The sequence below is a fragment of the Octodon degus genome, unplaced genomic scaffold, assembly GCF_000260255.1.
Source record: "Octodon degus isolate 3935 unplaced genomic scaffold, OctDeg1.0 scaffold00126, whole genome shotgun sequence".
NCBI classification, from domain to species: domain Eukaryota; kingdom Metazoa; phylum Chordata; class Mammalia; order Rodentia; family Octodontidae; genus Octodon; species Octodon degus.
Genome location: NW_004524702.1, coordinates 5,109,191 through 5,132,166, shown reverse-complemented (window position 1 = coordinate 5,132,166; position 22,976 = coordinate 5,109,191). Strand labels below are relative to the sequence as shown.

At 48.9% G+C, this 22,976-nt stretch overlaps 1 protein-coding gene across 6 annotated transcripts in view; it reads left to right on the top strand.

Moving 5' to 3' along the window:
- Kif9 (kinesin family member 9) overlaps window positions 1-22,976 on the top strand; it is a 44,249-nt gene that overhangs the window by 7,173 nt on the left and 14,100 nt on the right. For 5 of the 6 annotated variants that reach the window (XM_023700653.1, XM_023700651.1, XM_004640689.2 and 2 more), the window contains 8 exons: window positions 393-558; window positions 4,549-4,655; window positions 7,363-7,587; window positions 13,383-13,466; window positions 13,591-13,683; window positions 14,570-14,717; window positions 15,793-15,857; window positions 19,124-19,201. In XM_023700653.1, the coding sequence (XP_023556421.1) occupies window positions 393-558; window positions 4,549-4,655; window positions 7,363-7,587; window positions 13,383-13,466; window positions 13,591-13,683; window positions 14,570-14,717; window positions 15,793-15,857; window positions 19,124-19,201 (966 nt within the window). The remainder of the gene's footprint in view (window positions 1-392; window positions 559-4,548; window positions 4,656-7,362; window positions 7,588-13,382; window positions 13,467-13,590; window positions 13,684-14,569; window positions 14,718-15,792; window positions 15,858-19,123; window positions 19,202-22,976) is intronic. The other variant, XM_023700655.1, reaches the window with a different exon arrangement.

Here is a 22,976-nt window from a genome sequence, read left to right as displayed (position 1 = left end):
CCACCACAGGGTTGTGTGACCTCCTTGCGGGAGCTTCATTTTTCTATTCCGAAGAATTCATCCAGAATACCAGCAGCACATATGTGGGAGCCCCGGTCATACAAGAACTATTTTCCTATTTTTTTTCCAGTTCAGGCCTCAGTGATGAGTAACTTTTTTTTTTTTTTTTTTTTTTTTTGTCTTGTTTGTTTTTTTGAGACAGGGTAGTTCCAGCTGGTCTGGACTCACTATGTAGCCCAATCTGGCCTCAAAACTCTTGGTAACCCTCCTGCCTCAGCCTCCAAAGTGCTAGGATTACAGGGGCACACAGCTACTTTCAGTTGTCAGTGATTGGTGGGGGGAAGGGTTGCAACAGTTTCCTAACAAGGATCTTTTTTCCCTCTTGTTTCTAGAGCATTGATATTCACTTAAAAAAAGACACCCGGAGAGGAGTTGTCAATAACCAGCAGACGGACTGGTCCTTCAGGTTGGATGGAGTTCTTCATGACGCCTCCCAGGACCTGGTTTATGAGACAGTCGCAAAGGATGTGGTTTCTCAGGCCCTGGATGGCTACAATGGTAATTTAGCTAATTAGCTGTTATCTTTTCTAAGAGCCCGGGCAGCCCTTCCTGGAGGAAGAGGTACAAGGATCCTGTGGTGAATAAAATAAAATATAACCTCACTAGCATTTGTATGCTTATTTGTCTCCATGTTATTATGGTAGAAATCTTTTTTTTTTTTTTTTCAGAACCAGGGATTGAACTCAGGCCCCTGCACTTGCCAGGCAAGCGCTTATCCCACCGAGCCATCTCCCCGGCCCCTATGGTAGAAATCTTATTGCTCCTTGGTGAGGTGGTAAACATGGCAGGATCTATACCCTGGGACCTCCCTTCCTAGGATAATTAAGAGACTCTGACTTGATCTAGTTACAGCAACACGTGGCTCAGTCCCTGCAGGAGAATGAGACAGGAGGATCACAGATTTTCCAGTCTAGTAAAATTTAGTGAGATTCTGTCTCAAAATAAAAAGTGAGGAACTGGTGGCACATGCCTGGAATCCCAGCACTTGGTAGTCGAGACAAGAGGATCACTGCGAGTTTGTGGCTGGCCTGGGGGTTACAAAATGAGCACAAGGCCAGCCTGAACTGTGTAGTGAGACCCCATCTCAAGAAGAATAGAGCTTAACAGCCTAGGTTGTATAGTAATAACAATAAGCTTGTCTTCTGGATGGTTAACAACCTAAGTTTGCAGACCAAAATTAGAGAAAAAGGAGGGCTGCAAGGAATAGGAATCCTAGCCTTCCAAGGTCAATTAAGACTCGGGACATATGAGAACTTGTACTGTAACGTCATGTAACTCGGTAGTGTCCCAAATTTTCTGATCAAGGAGATTATGGGGCCAAAGAGGAAAGTGATCCATGATGTAGAGTGTGCCTAAGGAGAGTCACATGGAAGGAAAATATTCTCTCAGGCTTTCACAGAGAGCACATTGGCCAAGCAATGGCCATGACTCATCCACATGGCTGACACTGACAAAGGTTCTACAATCTGAGGTACAGGATCTCAGGATAAATCCTGAGGGGATTTCACTGACCTCATCAGACCCGAAAGCTACAACTCTTGTTGCATAGGTCCTGCTTTCCCTTGGTCTTAACCATCCAGCAGAAAAGTATAAAAATGAAGTATAAGAAGTAAAGCCATGCTGTTATGTTGAGCTGTGGGGGACTCAGGTCAATAATTTCTGACATTGCCAGTGAAGCAGAAGACCCAATACTATTATGGACTACTGAACTTTTTTAGAATATTTTGCTGAGTTTATACACCTATAATATTTAAATGATGGAACTTAACAAAAAAAGGAGATACAGATGAATGTCCATTTTGTATCTGTGTATTCAAAGTGGTTAGGATAGATATATAGTTGCATTCTGTTAATGAATAGAATGATTTATTCTAATGGTGTTTGTAAATAGGATCTCAAGTCCGCATCTTGTACAGCAATTAACCACTAGGAAGAATGTATGCAATGTGTTAATTATTGAAACTGTCCTACCAATTTGGTTTGAAACTGTCTCATTGCTATTTGTTTCTCAATAAAATTATGAAAAAAAGAATAAAAGTAAATGAATAAATGAAATAAAAATAAAAACAAGAATAAAAAGTGACCAGGAGTGTAGGTCGGCAGTAGAGCACCTGCTTAATGCGCCCAAGGCCCCCGGTGCAGTGCTCAGCACAGAGGAAAAAACAAGGATCTGATTTTTATAGACCTCAGAGGTTCAACTATTACCCTGTTTCAGATTTGTCAAATATTGGTTGTTTTTGTACCAAGAATCAAAGTCACAATCTGTGCCACTGAGCTATATCCCTGGCTCAAATACTAGTTTTGAAGGTATGTCCTTGTGGTAAAGTCGGTGAAGTTCACCTCGGTCTCTGTGCGCTGCCTGCTGAGGAGCCGTGTGCATTTATTCTACCACACAGCCAGTGTGCCGTTCATGTTCCGGAGCAGGGTTATTTACACTGTCACTAAACACTTGGGCAGTGTTTTTCTAACACATGTCTGAAAAGCTTGCTTGCTTATGTTTCTTTCTTTATTTTGTGGCCCTGGGGATTAAACCTGGTGCCTTCACACTGAGCTATGTTCTAACCCTTTTTTAATTTTATTTTTTCATTTATTTATTTATTAAAAACAGGGTCCTGCCTCCAGCCTTACCATCCCAATCTTGTCTGAGACAAGGACTTACTGTGTAGTACAGGCTGGCCTTGACTTCACAGTGATCCTCTTGCCTCAGCCTCCTGAATGCTAGAATTACAGGTGTGCGCCACTACACCTGGCTTTATTTTTTCCTTTTGAGACAGGGTCTTGGCTAAACTGTTAAAATTGCCTAGGCTGGGCTCAAACTGTGATTCTCTGGCCTCAACTCGCAGAATGCTAGGATTCTGGGTGTGTGCCACCAGGCCCAGTGGAGGGGGTGGGGTGGATTTGTATTGAGAAAGTTTTCCAAGTTTGGAAATGCTAAGATTATTTTAAAATCTTTTAAAAATGGGCCTGGGATGTTAGAGCACACGCAGGACATCTAGGTTCTGTCCCCAGACTGCAAAACAACAACAATAACAACAAAAACCAAACAAATACTCCTTTAAAAAATATAAGATGGGGGTGCTGGAGAGATGGCTCAGTGGTCTAAAGCACCTACTTAGAACAAGCTTAGCAAAGCACAGGGACCGCGGTTCAATCCCCCAGCACCACATGCCAGCCAGGGCCGCCCCCTGGTGGGCTGAGCTGTCCCCCCCACACATATAAATAAAAATTTTTTAAAAATAAAATAAAAGATATAAGATAGGGGCCCAGGATATATTCTAGTCAGAAGGAACATTCTAGTCAGAAGCCACCAGATGGCAAGGTGGACAAATTGTGACTTTTAAAACATTTTTCTATTTATTCTTATTTTTGTTTTTGATAGAGTCTTGCTATGTAATTGAGGCTAGTCTTGAACTTTTACATAAGCCAGGCAGACCTCAAACTCATGATGATACTCCTGTCTCAGCTTCCCAAATGGTGGGATTTACAGGTGTGTACCACCATGCCCAGTTTATATCTTATTTATTTTGGCACCAGGAATTGAACTCAGAACCTCATGCTTGCCAGGCAGGTGCTATGCCACTGAGCTGTATTCCCAGGCACTGTGGACCATTCCTACTGGAGTTCACAAGACCCTAAAATGTGTGGCTCCAGGAAGTGGTGACAGAGGAACTAGGCTTCATGCTGTGCAACCACAAAGGGCTCAGTGTCCCCGCTGGGGTGACCCTTCCTGCTTGTCTACATTGGGGGACTCACTGGTCCCTGGCTCCAACTCGTTCTGGGTCCCCAGAAGGAGATTTCCCCTGGAGTGAACAGTGACTCCCACACCCCCACATTGCCCTGGAAGGTCCCCTGTATCGGTACCAGGAAGCTGCCTTTGGGAGGGGTCTAGCTCCAGAAGCAGGTGGGAGCTTGGTGACTTGGGACCCTGGTGGACAGTCGAACCAAAGCATAGCAGAAGCACAAATGAAAGCCTCCCGGGGGCTCAGGGGGACCAGATCAGGGCCAATCATGGTGGCCCATTTCTAGAAGTGGCACGGGACCCACTGGGAGCCGCCCTGCATGGTCTTAGGCACTGTGTCCTTGCTACAGCAGGAAGTGCCATTCTCACTCCATCTCTCCTCCAGCCTGCAGAGCCCGCCTGCCGGGGGGGGGGGGGCAGCATCAACCTTGATGCCTCCTGCCAGCCCCAAGACCCAGGCAGTTACCGGTCTTGCTGGAGAAGGGCTGGAGTCTGATGCCTGTGTCCTCCTATTGTCTGTCCCCTGAGAGTCCTATGCTCAGAAGCCCCAGGACCAGATCATCCTTGGTCTGGGGAGCAGGAGAGCAGGGGGCGGATTCAAGGCAGCTGTCCGTGCCTTGACTCTTCCTGTTCCCTGTTGGCCATCATGTCTTGGTCCTGGCTGGTTCCTGCTCTCCTGGGGGATCACAGAACTGTCCTTAGAATGATTTTTCTGGATTTCACTGAAATATGTTTTGAAATGTTCACAGGCACCATCATGTGCTATGGGCAGACGGGAGCTGGCAAGACATATACCATGACAGGGACAACTGAGAATTACAAGCACCGGGGGATCCTGCCTCGCGCCCTGCAGCAGGTAGAGCGAGCCCACGGGGCAGGGGTCACCCAGGTCCCCTTTGTCATGCAGGCTGCAACCCCACACCGGCCACTGCTAATGGGCTAATATTATCACTTAGTTATTGCAGACTAATCAGGTCTGCAATCTCCCAAATAAGTGAATGGCAAAGGCTTAAATAAAGGAGGCAAGTGGTATGATTTTAGGGCTCCAGGAGATTGGAAACCCTGTAACAGAGTTTGAGATTCTCTGGGGGCTAAGACAAAGAATTTCTCTTGGCAACACATATGTATTGGTTTTTTAAAAAAAAAGGGAGGGGGAACATACTAAAGAAAATTTGGGAATCTGAGAGGAATCTAGTAGAACTGTGGAAGATATTTTCCCAAGCAGTAAAGTAAGTCAGTCAGAACTGCCTTATCTTTATTTAGGTTGACATTCATTGTAGGAGTGTAGAGCCTGCAGCTGTAGTCTCCTTATAGTTAATTGAGGCCACAGCCACACATCCTCAGTGTGGCCTTATCTTGTCCTTTGAGGTGTCCCAGCTTCACAGGCGAATACAGGCCTCCGTGGGACCGGTGACTCCCAGAGGTTCACTTACCGTGAGTCCACCGCCCATCTCCAGACAAGGGGCCCGGGCCTTAGGCAGGCTCGCAGGTGAACGTGGCAAGTCAGTTGGTTCACTCGGGTCCTGCTCAGAGCCACTTCACAGTGGTCTCCACTGCACTGCAGGCCATGTGTCCAGCCCTCAAGAGAGCTGTGGCCAGGGCCAGGACCAGGGCCCTAGGCAGGACGCATGGCTGGGGTGGGCTGGGAGGAGGCCTACGAAACTAGGGGTTCAGGCTTCAGACTGCCTAAACCCCCTGTTAGCCTTTTCCTCATTTTTGAAAAAGAGGGCAGAGCAGCCAATCAGCCTGCTGCTGCCCTGGTGGTCTGTAAACCTGTAATTAAGGGGCTAGAAGTCGCAGAGGTGTTCCTTCCTGGTTTTACCAGTGGAATGTGGGCCCCCTCTGAGCTCCCTGGCTGTAGTGTGTGAAAGGTAGGCCTGCTCTGGCTTCTTTCACTCTACTCCCCCTGAAAGAGCAAGGCAAGGGGTGTATGGTGGCAATATCTGTGATCCCAGCACTCTGGGAGGCTGAGGCAGGAGGACCAAGAGTTCAAACCCAGCCTGAGCAATTTAGTGAGTTAGCAAGACACTGTTTTAAAAATTTAAAAATTAATTAGCTCCATGTACAGGGCCTGGGTTTAACCCCAGACATGCAAAATAAATGAATAAATATAATGAGAGAGCAAAGGCCAGAAAGCAGGGCATGACCTGAGCTCTAGGGCCATGTCCGCCGCGGTCTGGGAAGTATGACTGGAGACCATAGATCACGTGCCGAGATGTGTGAGGAATCTGCTTGGAAGTAGGTAGCAAACTGCCTTTGCCTGAAAGTATCTGTGGTTTTGACAACCTTGGTGTATAAGAAGTGTGGACAGGCTGGTGAGATAGCTCAGTGGACTAAGCACCTGCTTAGGCAAGTGCAGGGACCAGGGTTCGATCCCCTGCACCACATGCCGCGCTGGCCCTGCTCCCCCTGGTGGCACATGCCTATAGTCCCAGCTCTGGGGTGGCTGAAAACAGGAAGATCACTAAAAGTCCAAGCTGCACAGTGAGACCTTGTCCCAAATACATAAAAAAAGTGTGAACATTCTCCTAGTAAGGGTTTTGTTTTTGTTTTTCCTCTGAATGCCTTCAGGGCAGGTTTGGCTGCCTTGAGTTGTGGGGATCGAACACCAGCAACCTGAGCCTGACTGCTTTGGTGAAGCAGCCACTTAAAGGACTGAGCTAAGGGGCAGGCGCCCCCCCATTCTCCTAGTATACCCACCATCCATGTTCTAGTTTCTGAAGCAAAGGTGATAATTTTAGTATCTCAGCATCTTTGACTTTTAATAGTTTAGCTCTATGCCACCTACTGAATTATCAAGTGAACTGCATATACAAAACTGAGTTTTCTAGTAGCCACAATTTAAAAAGTAAAATAAAAGGTGAAATTAATTTTAACACTGTAAACTGGGCAGGGTGGCGCATGCACACCTGTAATCCCAGCACTGGGGAGGCTGAGACAAGAGGATCACCACGAGATCCCGGCCAGCCTGGACTACACAGTGAATTCAAGGCCAGCCTGAACCACATGACAAGAGCCTGACTAAAAAAAAAAAAAAAAAAATTTGACTAAAGCGTCTGCTTAGGCAAAGCACAAGGACTGGGGTCCGATCCCTGGCACCACCCCAGGGGTGCACCCAGATGGTGATTGAAACTGGGCATGGTGGTATGCGCCTGTAATCCCAGCACTTGGGAAGCTGAAAACAGGAGGATCACTGTGAGTCCAATCTGTGTATTGAGATCCTGTAGTCCCTGTATTAAATACATAAAAAATAATAAAATTACCTCTAAAAATTATGATAATTGGGCCGGGGAGATGGCTCAGTAGGATAAGTGCTTCCCTGGCAAGCGCAAGGGTCTGAGTTCCATCCCCGGTTCCACAAAAAAAAAAAAAGATAATTAATAGCACCCAATGAAGTAATAAAAGTAATCGTAGTTGATGATGAGCCTCATGCCAGCCTGACTGCAAATTCCCAGACAGCAAGACCTGCCTTATACTTCTGCGCCCCCCGCCCCCAGCGTCCGAAGGCCCTGGCACTCAGGCCTGCTCAGCCCTGCATGGTGACCACTGCCCCTCCCACTCAGGTCTTCAGGCTGATCCAGGAGCGCCCCACGCATGCCATCACAGTGCGCGTCTCCTACCTGGAAATCTACAACGAGAGCTTATTTGATCTCCTGTCCACTCTGCCCTACGTTGGAGCCTCTGTCACGCCAATGACAATTGTGGAAAACCCAGAGGGGATCTTCATTAAGGGACTCTCTGTACACCTCACCAGCCAGGAGGAGGACGCGTTCAGCCTCCTCTTTGAGGTGAGATGATAGAGTAAAGGCTTCCTGGCCTGGGCTAGCCTGGGTTCCCTTTTTCTTCCCTGACCTTCCCTTATCCTTCCTTAGGATCCTACTTTAATTATCAGAAAGAAGGTTCACATGTGCTCATCTAGTATTCAGTAAGAACTCAAAGGCAGGGGGCTGGTGAGATGGCTCAGTGGTCTAAAGCACCTATTTAGAACAAGCTTAGCAAAGGACAGGGACCACGGTTCCATCCCCAGCGCCACATGCCAGCCAGCCCCGCCCCCTGGTGGGCTGAGCTGGCCACACACACATCATAAATAAATAAAATTTAAAAAATTTTTAGGCATGGTGGCGCATGTCTGTAATCCCAGAATTTGGGAGGCTGAGGCAGGAGGAGCCCTATGAGTTTTAAGACAAGCCTGAACTACATAGTAAGACCCTGTCTCAAAAACAAAAATTAAAAAACAAACAAATAAGGTCAAGCTCAGTAGCACAGCACCTGCCTGACAAGCACAAGGTCATGAGTTGGATTGCTGGTACCAAACAAACAAATTAAAAGAACTTTTGGAAGTGAAAAAATATACCTATAATTAAAGAAAAGATTAGAACATATTGGGTGTGCTGCAAGAACATATTGGGTATAGCAATAAGACAAGAATGTCCCAGGGCTGGTAAGATAGCTTAGGCAAGCACAGGGACCGCGGTTCCATCCCCGGCACCACATATGCGCCAGCCCCACCCCTGGGCTCACTGAGCTGGTCACCGACACTGGGCACAGTGCCACATGCCTATAGTCCCAGCACTTGGGAGGCTGACGCAGGAGGATCGTGGTAAGTTCGAGACTCTCTCTTAAAAAAACAAATAAATAAATAAATAAATAAATAAATAATTTTATTCTATGTTATTATGAGTACTATTATTCATGATCCTGGAGATTAAATTAGGGCTGTCATTCTGAGCTGCATCCCAGACTTAGGGAGACAGCTCTCCCAGTTACCCAGGCTGGGCTCCAACTTGTGATTCTCCTGCCTCAGCCCCCCAGAGTATGGGGTTACAGGCATGTACCACCATGCACAGCTCAAAAAAATTATTATTTTTTGGTACTGGGAATTGAACTCAGGACCTTGTATTTATCAGGCAAGTGCTTTTGATGCTGAACTATATCCTCAGCCCCTAAAAATTCTATTTTATCTGAGAATATATTAAGAAAAATTTAGAAGAAGAAATAACTCTTTAAAAATTCAAAGTGGAACAATTCAGTGTATTGGCAGATTTGAAAATTTAATAACAAGTAACATGCAGAGTTTGGGACTAACATCAACCTTGAAGCTGGTGAAGATTAAACTTTTTTTTTTGTATTTTAGGGAAGGGTCTACAGGGTGTTCAGGGTCTCACTATTAGATTGGACTCATAGTGATCCGCCTGTTTACAGCCTCCCAAGAGCTGGGGTTACAGGCCCACGCCACCACGCCCAGTCTCAATTGCTGACTCAGCACACCCCAGGTGCAGGGCCTGCATGGCGGGCCCAGGGATTGAACCCCGGGTCCCTGCACCTGCTTGCAGGCACTTTAATCTGCTGAGCTATTTGGCCAGCCCTAACAACTTTGGTATTTCATTTTATTGTCGTCTCTTTTTTTTGAGACAGGTTCTTGTGTAGTTCAGGATGGCCTTGAACTCTCTATGTATCTCAGGCTGGCCCCAGAATCACAGGAATACTTATGCTTCAGCCGCCCAAATGCTGGGATTACAGGCATGTACCACCGTACCCGGCTTCGGGCTTCAGTATTCTAAATTTGCTTACTAGGGATTGGAAGTGCAGCTAAGTGAGAGAGCGTTGCCCAGAATGTACAGGGCCCTCGGTTTGATCCCCAGTACTGAGAAAAGAGAAGAAAAAAAGAAAAGAAAAGAAAAGAAAAGAAAAGAAAAGAAAAGAAAAGAAAAGAAAAGAAAAGAAAAACTTTTTTTGTTTTTGCGGAACCGGGGATTGAACTCAGGCCCTTGCACTTGCCAGGGAAGCACTTATTCTACTGAGCCATCTCCCCGGCCCCTTAAAAACTTTTTTGGATAATAAATTTAACTACTGTTTTAAATAAACGAAGAGGTCATTTTGATTCCCTTTGTGAGACTGGAGGGAAAGCCAGAGAATCAGAAAGCACTTCTCAGGGCCGGGGAGATGGCTCAGTGGAATAAGCGCTTCCTTGGCAAGTGCAAGGGCCTCAGTTCAATCCCTGGTTCCGCCAAAAAATAAAATAAAAAATAAAGAAAGTGCTTCTCCAAAGCCCATTTATTTTTATGTTTATCTTTTTGGGGTACCGGGGATTGAACTCAGTGCTCTGCACTTGCCAGGCAAGCACTTAATCTGCTGAGCTATCTCCCCGGGCCCTCCAAAGCCCATTTATAGGGACCAACTGAGGATTCCCGTAGGAACATCCGGGCACAGGAGCTCCTGGCACACCCAGAGGCCTGCTCGGTAGCCGGTAGCGGGGATGGGCACAGCAGGAAAGCAGTCACCGAGCAGCACAGACCCTGGTCATTTCCCAGGCATGCGGTGGGGGGATCAAAATGAGAAGAGCGAGGTCAAGGCCAGGGGAAGGTTTTACTTTGTCTGAGGTGCTGGGGACTGAAAGCAGAGTGCTCCACCAGTGAGCTCCTGCCCAGCGATTTATGTTTTATTTTGAAACAGGGTCTTGCTAGGTGGTGATCCTCCTGCCCCACCCTCCACAGGGGGGATTACAGGTGTGAGAGGCCTTGTGTTTTGTTGCTGCTGTTTGTTTTTATTTTGGTGCTAGAGGTTGAACTCCGGGCCTCACTGATGCTAACTAAGCGTGCCTTCTACCATTGAGCCATACCTCAGCCTGCTTTCATCCTCTTGGGAGACAGCTGAGGCTAGAAAGATTTTGTCACCTAGCCAGTGGGAGCCAAAAGCTTGGGAGGGGCAGGGTAGAGGGGTGAGCTGGCTTCGAGGCGCCTGGACTTTGAATGTAAAGAGCACAGGGCTCCCCAGAGAGGGAGAGGGCATTTTGTAGCATTTCTCTTTCCTTCTGGGACCATCAGTCTGCAGGCCCTTTTCCCTACAGGAAGAGGTTCTTGGTATGATTCCAGATTAGGGCTTCAGAAGCTTTGTATCCCCACCAACCCCACCTTTTTTTTTTAATCTTTTTGAGACAGGATCTCACTCTCACTGTGTGGTTCAGACTGGCCTTGAACTCACTATGTAGCCTAGGCTGGCCTCAAACTCATGGCGATCCTCCTGCCTCAGCCACCTGCCTGAGTGCAGAGATTAGAGGAGAATGCCACCACACCCTGATCATGAATTTGTATTTTATTTATTTTTGGTTTTTTAATAACTTTATTGAAAATCAATAATTACATATATTAAAAATTATAGACAAATATTGAAATGTGAAAGATAGAAGATGGAGAAGAGTGATTTTTAGAGAAATATTTCTGAAATGAATACATCACATGAGATTAATGGATTGCACACTGTAAACAAATTTTTTATAAACTTAAATGAATATAACAGTAAAAATTGTCCAAAATAAAAATGAAGAAAGAAATCACAGATGAGTCATATAATAGTTCACTCTGTGTCAAAATCAAGAAACTTACATTCATATAATTAGAATTCTCAAAGTAGAAAGGAGTAGGCAATAAATATTTAAAGATTTAAAATTTCTGAATTTAGTTGAACTTATAACACCACATTCCCAAGAAAAATGAACCTTTTGTGCAAGAAATTTGAATAAGATCATACCAAGATACACAAAAATGAAATTGTCCAAAACTTATTGTAAAGAAAAAAATCATTAAAGCATATACAGGGGGCCGGGGAGATGGCTCAGTAGAATAAGCGCTTGCCTGGCACGCTCAAGGGCCTGAGTTCAATCCCCGATCCCACCAAAAAAAAAAAAAAAAAAAAAAAAAAGCATATACATAAAAAATATTAGCTATGGAAGAACAAAATTAAATAGCATCTTGTTGCACATTAGAAAACAAAAAAAAAAGGGGCCGGGGAGACGGCTCAGTGGAATAAGCGCTTCCTTGGCAAGTGCAAGGGCCTGAGTTCAATCCCTGGTTCTGCCAAAAACAAAAAACAAACAAACAAACAAAAAGAAACCATTTGGGGCTGGTGAGATGGCTCAGTGGTCTAAAGCACCTATTTAGAACAAGCTTAGCAAAGCACAGGAACCACGGTTCAATCCCCCAGCACCACATGCCAGCCAGCCCCGCCCCCTGGTGGGCTGAGCCTCCAGGCTGGCCTCCTGTCTCCTAAAAAGCCCCAGGGGAGGCAAGGAAAACAAGCCCCAGAGCAGGGCTGCCTGTCCCTGGGGAGAGGGTTTCCCTGCTGGGAAGCCAGTCGAGTGGGTCCCCATGGCTACGTTGCTAGTGCTGCTGTCCACACATCCAGTGACACTTTGCACGAGGGTGAGGGAGGGCTCATTTCAGGTTTATCCTTGTTGGTTTGCGCCTCCCTTGTGGTTCAGGCTGCCTCGAGCTCACTGTGTCACCTGCCTACCGGCCCTGCCGGGCCCATGTCCCAGGGTGCTCTTCACTCCTAGAACAGGGCTCACGCAGTGCCACTTCCTTCCTCCTCACATCTGTCCTTCACCTCCCCCCTCAGCAGGGGGGAGGTCAGCAGGGAGGAGGTCAGGAAGCCTCTGGGGTGCGGACTCACTGTGGCCGGCAAACGACCTGATTCTATCTGCTCTGAACAGTTAGCCCTCAAGTAAGAAAATGGTGCCTCTGGGCAGCACCCAGCCAGCCAGTCCCAGGAGTCTGGTCCTCACTCTGACAACTTCAGGGACCAGTACAACCGGCTGGTCTGCTTTTACAGATGAACAAAATGGGACTAGGATGAAACCTGGGTTTGAGCCCAGGCCCCCTAATTCCAAGTCTCACACTTTTCATCCTGTATTTGAGCCTCAAACTGGAAAGAGGCTTCCATTTGCAGCAAAAGAGCGGCCAGAGTACTTGGAGACCCTCCCACTTCAGAACAACTGATGTGAAGGTGGGACGTGGCCTGCTGCCTGTTAAATGGGAGCGTGAGACTACAAGAAAGTAATGGGGCCAGGCATGGTGGTGCATGCCTGCGATTCCAGCGCTGGGGAGGCTGAGACAGGAGGATCTGCAGCGAGTCGGAGTCCGAGGCCGACCTGGGCTACATAGTGAGATAGTGAGTTCAAAGCCAGCTTGAGTTATAGTTGGATATTGTATCAAGAAGAAAGGGGAGAGCTGGACATGGTGGTGCACGGCTGTGACCCTAGCACTCAGGAGGCTGAGGAAGGAGGATCATTTGCATTGGAGACCAGCCTGGACTACACAGTGAGAGTGAGACCGTCTCAAAAAGACAGACGAGAGACAGACAGACAGACAGATAGACAGACTTCGATTTTTTAGAAAAATTAGGTAACTTATCCAGTAGGGGACAACTGATACTGTTGGCAGTAGCCTAACTGTCTGAATATTGCAAACACAATATTATACTTGGGTGAGGTAGCACATTTTGTAATCTCAACTCAGGAGGCTGAGGCAGGAGGATCAAAGGGGCCAGGTATGCCAGCACAAGCCTATAATCCCAACAGTGTGGGAGGCTGAGTCCTGGCTGGGAAATTGAGCAAGACCCAGCTCAAAATACAAACTAAGAAAGTGCTGGGGGATGTAGCGCAGTGCAAAGGCCCCTGGGCTCAATCCCTAATGCCTCTTAAAAAAATAAACTTATTAATTTAAGTAAATGAACACATGAAACAGGATCCAAATGCCTTGTTACTTTAATGTTTCAGAACGTTGCATGTGTTTTTTTCCTTCTTCAGGGAGAAACCAATAGGATCATAGCCGCCCACACTCTGAACAAAAACTCATCCCGGTCGCACTGCATCTTCACCATCTACCTGGAGGTGGGTGGAGGCCAGGGGCAGGGTGGGGGTGCGGTGGGAGTTTCCTGGTTCCTGGTTCCTGATTCCGAGGGGCTCCGCAGGCCTGAGCCCCGCCCTGGGCCGATGGCTGCATGCTGCTTTGTAGGCCCACTCCCGGACCTTATCCGACGAGAAGTACGTCACTTCCAAGATTAACTTAGTGGACCTGGCCGGCTCCGAGAGGCTGGGGAAGTCCGGGGTGAGTGAGGCTGGCCGAGGGGCTACTGGGCAGTGGGACCACCGCTCATCAGGCGGGGGAGAGCGCAGCCCTCCAAGGGGAGACAACGGAGGGCGGCAATCGGGGTGCACACTTCCCACTCCTGGGCCTTTTTCTAAACACGAAATGGCACCAGGCCTCCTAACTCTTAGCGGGGTGCCGGGGCTCAGTAAGTACTATGAGCTGCACAGCACTTTTTTTTTTTGGCGGAACTGGGGATTGAACTCGGGCTCTTGCGCTTACCAGTCAAGCGCTTATTCTACTGAGCTATCTCCCCGGCCCCATGCATATATATAGCATTTCTCTCTCCACCAATATGACTTTGTGGGAAGATTTCAAGTAAGTAGTTGTGTAAGTGTGCATTAACACAGGGCTCTGCAGAGGATTCTGTGAGCACAGGCGTGTGTGTGTGCTCGTGCACAGGGTTGCTTGCTCAGCCTCAAGGGTTCTCACATCCATTTGTGTTAGTGTGAATCTTTGATGACAGTTGCTGTGAATGTTCACAGAGTATTGGTAGTGACACGCGCATCCACGCAAGTACTCTTCTGAGTTTTAGTGTTACTGTTTTGTTGTGTTTTTTGAGACAGGGCCTTGCTATGCAGTTCAGCCTGGCTCAAACTCACTACGTAGCCCAGGCTGGCCTGGAACTCGAGGCAATTTTCCTGCCTTGGCCTTCTAAGTATGGGGCTCATAGGTGAGCCCCTCCACACCTGGCTTGGGGATTACCATTGTTAACCCCAGATGGAATGTGATTCAGGACGTGGGGGAAGACCTGAGCTCTGGGAAGTGTCATCCACCTCAGGAGGGGAGCCGCTCTTAGCGGGGCAGCCACACTCTGCCCTGGGTGGAACTGCCCTTTGATTTGCAGTCTGAGGGCCGCGTCCTGAAGGAGGCCACCTACATCAACAAGTCCCTGTCGTTCCTGGAGCAGGCCATCATTGCCCTTGGGGACCAGAAGCGAGACCACATCCCATTCCGCCAGTGCAAACTCACCCATGCCCTGAAGGACTCACTGGGTGAGGGCGGGGCTGATGCCCAGGAGGGGCTCCATGCGGGGTGGGGGCAGGCCTGGCACAGGGGGCAGTATCGCTCCCTCCCTCAGGCACATGCAGACTCACAGCCCTGCCCAGTGACTTCTCAGGCCCCTTCTTCTGGCCATGCTGTTAACTCCTCGCAGTCTTTGTTCCCCTTACACCCTGCTGGGAATCCTCTTTCCATCCCTTCACCAGCCTGCCAGAACCTTTTAGGCCTAGAAGACCATTGAAAGACAGGCTCACCCATAATGTTCTCCCTTGCTTATTTATTGATTTGTTCATTCTTTCTTTTTTTATTTTTGAGACAACATCTGGCTATGTAGTTCAGGCTGATCCTGACTCAGTATGGAGTCCAGGCTGGGCCCATAAACCTTGCAGTGCTCCTCCTGCCTCAGCCTCCTCAGTGCCAGGATTACAGGCATGGGCCACCATGCTCAGCACCCTAATCGTTCCTCTCTGAGCCTCCTGTGCAGAGCAGTAGGGGCTTGTCTTTTCCCGTGTCCCCTAGCATTTGTGTTGAGCCTGTTGACACAGTGGCTAGTTTTTTGGTTGTTCGCTGAGTGACTGAGTGATACGTGAGCAAAGCCCTGGCTCACGCCCTCCTTGTATGTCCTCCCACAGCCCACCCTGCACTGTCCTCCTCTGCTGTGCTTTCTGGCTCTGCTTTTAGGGGCCTCAGGTGGCTTCTGTCCCTTCCTCTTTCTTCCCCTTGCTTCAGCCTCCCACAGGCTGTGGTTGTGGCCTTGACTCTGACTTTGTCAGCCTGGGCTGCTCAAGGAACCCACCCCCAGAGCAGGGCTGAGGGGGAGGCCTGTCAAGGGCTGCCTACCACTGTGCCTCAGAGAACAAGAGAGGTCCTGTCTGCTTTCTTGGAAGGAGAGCGGCTCCATCCTCAGGCCTCCCCCTTGGGATCTCCAAGGGATATCTGGAAGTGGCACTTTGGGGCAGAGCCTTGGCACCTGGCTCTAGGCATTCAGTCTACAGCATGGACCCTGCATCCCTGAGGGTGTTTCTTCACCAAATCCCATGAGATTCAGGTCAGGTCTCACTTTTGCAGGGGGAAACTGCAACATGGTCCTGGTGACTAACATCTACGGAGAAGCCGCCCAGCTAGAGGAGACGGTATGTAGCAACATGGTCAGTTCACTGGGACCCAAGTCCCTTCTGGGGGCCTGCACCTGCCAAGGGCTGGAGCCATAGTTTCTGAGGGGTTCAAGTCAGGACCCCACAGCAGGCCCTGAGGGGTACTGAGGAGGAAAGAGGTAGGAGAGTGGGAGGACCTAGCAAGCAGGGCACGCTGACAGCCAGCCTGAGGACCAGAAACATGCTTCCTGGGCTTAGCCTAGGAGTTGGAACCCAGGACAGTTGACTGCTTGATCTTTGTAATCATGCATATTGGGGCTTGGGACCCAGATTAGGGCTAAAGCCCTCACCCAGCACTGCCAGGCTCTAGGTTCAACCCCCAACACTGAAGGAAAAAAAACCCACCTTTGGCTGCAATTCCAAGGCTGGTCTAAGCAGGTGGATGGATATTAGGCACCTGCCCCATCTGTGCCCAGTGGTAGAGGGAGAGCAGGTTGGTAGAGACGAGTTACGATGGTGCCAGAGAGAAGCCTGGTGTGGCAGCTCCACCTCTCATCTCAGCACTGAGGCAGGAGGATCACTGCAAGTTCAAGGCCAGCCTGGGCTACATATTGAAATCTTGTCTTACCCAACCCCGAAAGTTGCCCTCCAAGACAAAGTCCTCTAGCTCCCCTTACCCCCAACCCCAAAAGGGCACAACACAGGAAGTTGGTCTCCTGGTACCTCCTATGCCCACACCACCCCGGGTCTCTGCCCTGGACCACTGAGCCCACAGGTCCAGCACTGTGCATCTAGGGGTTTGGGACAGAGGTCTATGAGCATGCGGGAACAAATGATTCTCTTCTCCAAATGGCTTAAAACTTTAATCATGGTCCATCATGGTCTGTGTGGCCCTGCAGTAGCCCTGCGTATGCACGCATGCATCGTGTGTGTGTGTGTGTGTGTGTGTGTGTGTGTGTAAAACCACAGCGATGGTGGAGAGCACAAGACTCATGAGGCCCATCACAGAGGAAACCACCTGTAGAAACAGAGACTTTCTCTTTTTTTTGTTTTCATTTTTCCTTCCTTTCATTTTTAAAATTATTTATTTTTAATGTTGGTACCGGGGATTGAACTTGTTTATTTATTTTTTGAGACAGGGTCTTGCTATGTAGTTCAGCCTGGTCTTGGACTTACTGTGTAGCCCAAGCTGGCCTCAAACTTGTGGGGATCCTCTTGCCTCAGCCTCTGGGATTATAATGCGGGGATTACAGGTGTGTACCCACCACACCCAACAGGCATCCTTTCCCCTAAGTGGTGAGGTCTTTCCAGGGTCACCCCAGTGGTCAGTGGCACTTCTTAGCTACCAAATCACACTGGCACAGAAAAGCCCCCCTGTCCTTCCACAGGGTCATAGGAGGATGGCTCACCCACTTGCTCGCCTGAGGCCTCACTCAGGCCCCGTCGCTGACAGCGAGCCCACCCTGTGGGAGGCTTTGCCCTTGTTAACATCTGTGCAGGTGGGCGGCATCTGGAAGCCTCCCGAACAGCTGCTCCCTCTGGGCCTCCAGCTGTAATCGTCCCTGACACCTAGGGGTTTGGGACAGAGGTCTGTGAGCATGTGGGGACAAATGATTCTCTTCTCAGTACTCAGAAGGCTGAGGCAGGAGGATTGCTGTGAGTTTGAGGCAAGCCTGGGCTACAGAGTGAGACCCTGTCTCCAAAAAAAAAAAAATTTTTTTTTTAAAGACCAACTATAAAAACTTTAGGAGGATATCTCAGTAATCTTAGAATGTTGATTACATGTTGAAATAATATTTAGGGTATACAGTATTTGACTAATGTTTAAATAAGGTATATTAAGATCATTTTTACTTGATTCTTTAACCTATTCTAATATAGCTACTAGAAAATTTAAAACTAAAGCCAGGTATGGTGGCATTTGCCTATAATCCAAGCACTCAGGAGCCTAAAGCAGGAGGATCACTTGAATCCAGGAGTTTCAGACCAGCCCAGGCAACATAAAAGGAAGGAAGGAAGGAAGGAAGGAAGGAAGGAAGGAAGGAAATAAAAGAAAGGAAGAGAAAAGAAAGGCTAGATATGATGGTGCCTGCTTATAATCCCAGCTACTCAGGAGCCTAAAGCAGGAGGATTGGATATTTGAGATCAGTCTGAGAAGTTTAGTAAGACCCTGGCTCAGAAAAGAGCTGGGATTGAAGCTCAGTGGTAAAGTTCCCCTGGATTCAATCCCCAGGACTGGAGAAACAAAAACAAAACAAAGAAGAAAGGAAGGAAGAAACAAAAATTGAAAATTGAAAAAAATTAAAATTGTATTTATAGGGCTAGGGAGATAGCTCAGCAGCACAAGCACCTGCCTGGAAGGCACAAGCTCCTGAGTTCGATTCTGGATACCAAAAATAAATAAATACATGAATAAATAGCACATAAGAAGCTACTCAGGAGGCTGAGGCAGGAGGAACCCCACAAGTTGGAGGCCAATATGAACAATTTAGAAAGACTTTGACTCAAAATACTTTTTTTTTTTTTTTTTTTTTTTGTGGAACAGAGGATTGAACTCAGGCCCTTGCGCTTGCCAGGGAAGCGTTTATTCCACTAGCCCATCTCCCTGGTCCTCGATAAAATTTTTTTTTAAAGGTGGAGATACAATTCAGTGGCAGAGTACTTGCCTAGCTTTTGTGAGGGTCTGGGTTCAATCCCTAGTACCACACGCACACGCACACACACACACATGCATGCACGCACGCACGCATGTATGTATGTGTGTGTACATGTCCATATGTGTATGTCTTATACAGGTGGTTTGCATTGCATTTCTGCTGGACATTACTCATGCGGCCCTCAGGAAGTAGGAAGTCCACTAGAAGGGAGGGGCCGCCCTGCCCAAGGGTGCGCTGTGTTTCATTGGAACAGGCAGACACATCTCAAGCAGAGAAACTACAGGACTTCGGCTGGCAGCTGCGTGCAGCCGGGCCTTAGAGAACATGGGAAGCAGGGAGGCAGATGGGTAGGAGAAGGAAGGGGGACCCTCCATCCCAGACCCCAAAGTGGGGAGGCTCCTGTTTGGATGCAGAAGCAACTAGCACAGATTCTCAGGGTCTGCTGTGGAGGACCAGCCTGTGCCCTGTGTCAGCCTCCTGCCTCCCCATTTGAGGATCTCATGGCTAAAAATATATCTTTGTGCTGGGGATTAAACCCACGAACCACATGTTTGACAGGCAGGCGGAAGCCCAGGAAGGACGGGCAGGATCCCTGTCTTGGGGCCTTGCTCCAATGGGGAGCCCCCTGACATCTGGTTTGTCTTCCAGCTGTCCTCACTGCGCTTTGCTAGTCGGATGAAACTGGTCACGACTGAGCCTGCTATCAACGAAAAGCACAACACTGAGGTACTCGGGCTGTGGATGGCTGCTGCCCCACGGGGCGACGTGTGGGCCTGTGACTGTGAGGGTAGCAGGCTGAGGCAGGAAGGAAGCCACTCCCAGCCCTGGCTCAGTCCCTCTGTGTGCTAGAACGTGCAGGGGCTGCCCCAGTGGCGAGAGCCCAGGGTCCCTCCACTGGTGGAGCCCAGGAACTCTGGGTGCCCTGGGCTTCTCCATGAGATTTCCTTGAGCAAGTTACTGTTTGGTTTTGCTTTTGTTTTTTGGAGGCAGGGTCTCACTATGTAGCTCAGGCTGACCTTGAACTCACCGTGGAGCCCTGAGCCGGGAGCCATCCTTCTGCCTCAGCCTTAAGCCCACAGACAGCTATACTTTTCAGACCAAAGTCCCGAAGGAACTAACCTAGGGCTTGAGGGTCTGGAACTGAAAGCAACACTTTCCAAACTCAGCTAGCATGTGTGACACCAGGCCAGCTCCCTGAGCCATAGGACCTGGGTAGTTCCCAGAGTTCCTGATTCCGTCTGCCCAGGGAGGCCTGGGGACACGGTTTTCCGTGGGTTCCCCAGTGGCAATGCTTCTGCAGCAGCTGCTCCGGGAGCTCACTTTGAGATCTGCTGGGGCCACAGTGAAGAACCCTGGTGCTGAATTCCGGAACCTGGTCATTTACTGTGTAGCCTTGGCAAAACCCAGTGAGCTTATTTCTTCATTGATAAATTGCAGAATTAATATAATCCACCCTCAAAGGGTTTTGTGAAGAACAGATTCCCGTGTAGAAACCTCTGAGCAATTGCTGCCATGGAGTAAATGTTCCATAACCATTAGCTAGTACTGCGCCCTGGCTGCAGAGTGGTAGTGGCACTTAATTTCTTCTTGGTTCTGGTTTGTTGGGACAGGATCTCACTATATAGTCCAGGCTGACTGTGAACTGAGTGCTGGTGCCAGTGTTGCCACCACGCCTGGCTTTGAAGCTGCCACTGTGCCTGGCTTTGGAGCTATTCTTGTCTTTCATTAGTCAGAGTTCCCTTGGCTCAGGACTGTCACATTACCATGTATGAACCTGGCCGGGTGGATACTGCACCCAGCGCCAAGGTCTCCCATGCACTGTAATGTCATTTCTGCTTTGAAACTTGCATGGCTAGTCCTGCAAAGCTGGTCTCCACACCTCCCAGTGGGAATATCTTTTGCTTGCTTGCTTTCTCTCTCTTTTCTCTTTCTTTCTTTCTTTCTTTCTTTCTTTCTTTCTTTCTTTCTTTCCCTCTTTCTTTCTTTTCTCTCTCTCTCTCTCTCTCTCTCTCTCTCTCTGTCTCTCTCTCTCTCTGCTTTGCTTATCATTTTTCCTTTTTTAAAATGTATTTACGCAGGGACTGGGGGTTTGATCCCTGGGCCTGCCGTGTTGGCCCCGCCCCTGGGGCATGCTGAGATGGCAGTTGAGACTGGGCACTGGGTGTGGTGGTATGCACCTATAATCCCAGCTCTTGGGAGACTGTAAACAGGTGGATCACTACGAGTCCAATCTAGTAGTGAGACCTGAACACCCTGTAGACCCTTCCCTAAAATATAAATAAATAAATAAAATAAATGTGTTTAGTACAGGGTCTACAGGGTCTCACTATGTAGACTGGACTTAAAGTGATTCTGCTGGTTTCAGCCTTCCAAGTGCTGGGATCACAGGCACGCACCACCATGCCCGGTCTCAGTAGTCATCTCAACATGCCCTGGGAACGGGGCCAGCATGGTATGCTGGTGATTGAACCCCGGCTGCTGCTCTCTGCCTAAGCAGATGCTTTAGTCTGCTAGCTCTCTGGCTGGCCCCTGCTTATCATCTTTCTGATAAGCATTTTGCTTTATAAATACAAGGTATGGAGAGAGACATGGGAAGTTATTTTGGTGGTGTCTTCCCTAGAAGGTGGCTGGTATGCTGGGGTTGCTGCAGAGCTAGTTCAGTGCCAGTGTCTGTTTCAGGGGGCAGAAGAACCACTGTCGAATCACCTGGGCCAGCGGCTGGCTGTAAGGTGAGGGTCTGGCCTCTGTGTCAAGTTTTCAGACTCTCAGCGTCAGAGTCTTTATTAGGGAACACGGGCTTCAGACTGCCGACTTCAGAGCCCCTTGTGCTGTGCAGTGACCACCAAGGTGGAGGAAGGGCTTCAAGCCCCGGGTATACAGACAGCAGCATCAGCTTAGCGCACCCTGCTCTCAGGTCAAAGCCAGCCTGCAGGCTGAGGAAAATGGCCGAGGCAAGGGTGGCCCTGCACCCGGTGCAGGCCTGAGGCAGGACTCTGAATGACCCTCATTCCATGTCCGATGCACACCGTGGCTGCTGGCGAGCATATGTGAGTCTGTGCTGTGTCCAAGGCATTTTTCTTTCCAAAGAATTCTGGTCAAATCAAGGAGCCAGTCAGCTGGAGGGGCTGCCTGCCTGTGACCTATGGGTCTGTGTCCAGGCTGTGATGGCTGGCAGGCATCAGGGTAAGTGGCTGTCATGTTCACCGGGTGTGAGCTGGGTGGAGGCTGTGCCCCCTCTACGTCCCCGTGCTGCCCTCTCATGGGCCCAGAAGTCAGGGTTGGGGCATAATGTGCTTTCTAGACCTGGGGGGAGGGGGAGGGGGATGGCCAGGCCACCCTCAAGACTCTCCCCCAGCCCCACAGGAAGCCCAAACCTCAGGAGACCTACTTGGGCTTCCTAAGGGGCGGAGCCAAAACTCAGTCCTTGATCAGGACTCTCACCTGCAAACTTTGGCCCTGGGTAGTGACCCCTCACCACATGAGGTGTAGCTGCAGGAGAGCTCCATTGCCCAGTGACCCAGCTGGTTGGGCTAGAGGGTAGCAGACCTTTGGTCTGAGGGGCCATAAGGCATGGACTGTATGCTGCGTTGACCACTGGTTCCAGGGCTGAGGTGTTGGGGTTCCCTCCCATGGCCGTTTTGTGACAGTTAAAGGACATGCCACTGTTCATAGTGAGGGTTCTCAGGGTGAAGTCCCCAGTGTCTTTTTTTTGTGGGTGACACTGAGTATCCTTAGGACAGTGGTGGCGAACGTGTGGCACGCATGCCACAGTGGGCTGTTTGTATCACTGAAAGCTCTAAAAGGTTCATTCTTCTTGCTCTGGGATGTTAATGTGCTAGCAGTCTGCTCGCTGAAATGTATCATTTGTTGACTTTAGAGCTGCGGAGCGTGGCTCAGGCATTTTTCAAAGCACCTGGGATATATAACTGTGCAAACAGAAACATAAATCTCTGTCCGAGCTTGCTGTGCGTGTTAGTCAGCTTTGCATCTGCAAGAGACGGGGGGAGACAGCTCTGGGAGAGCACTTTCAATGCACAAGGCCCGAGTTCAACCCCGACTACCATCCAACAAAGAACTGTCCAGACAAAGCAGACTTCCAAGGACAGGCAGAAGGCCAAGACTGTGTTGCATGGATTTCTTGAGTAGGTATGCACTATCAGAACCTTAGATAGTCCACTTAAAAAGAGGACATGTCCGTCTGGTGGCACATGCTAAGGAGGCTGATGCAGGAGGATTGCCAAGATCCTATCTAAAGAAAACCAAAAACCGAAAAACCACTAATTGCTACTTACACTTTTTTTTTTATGTTCTTGGTACAGGGTTTCACTACACAGCTTGAACTCATAGTGATCCTCCTGTTTTCAGTCTCCCCATTGCTGGGATTACAGGCGTGTGCCACCACGCCTGGTTCTGGTCCGGGGCAGGGCCGGGCAGGGCCCACCTAGCATGTTGGGCAGGGATCGAACCCTGGTCCCTGCACATGCCTAAGCAGGCACTTAGT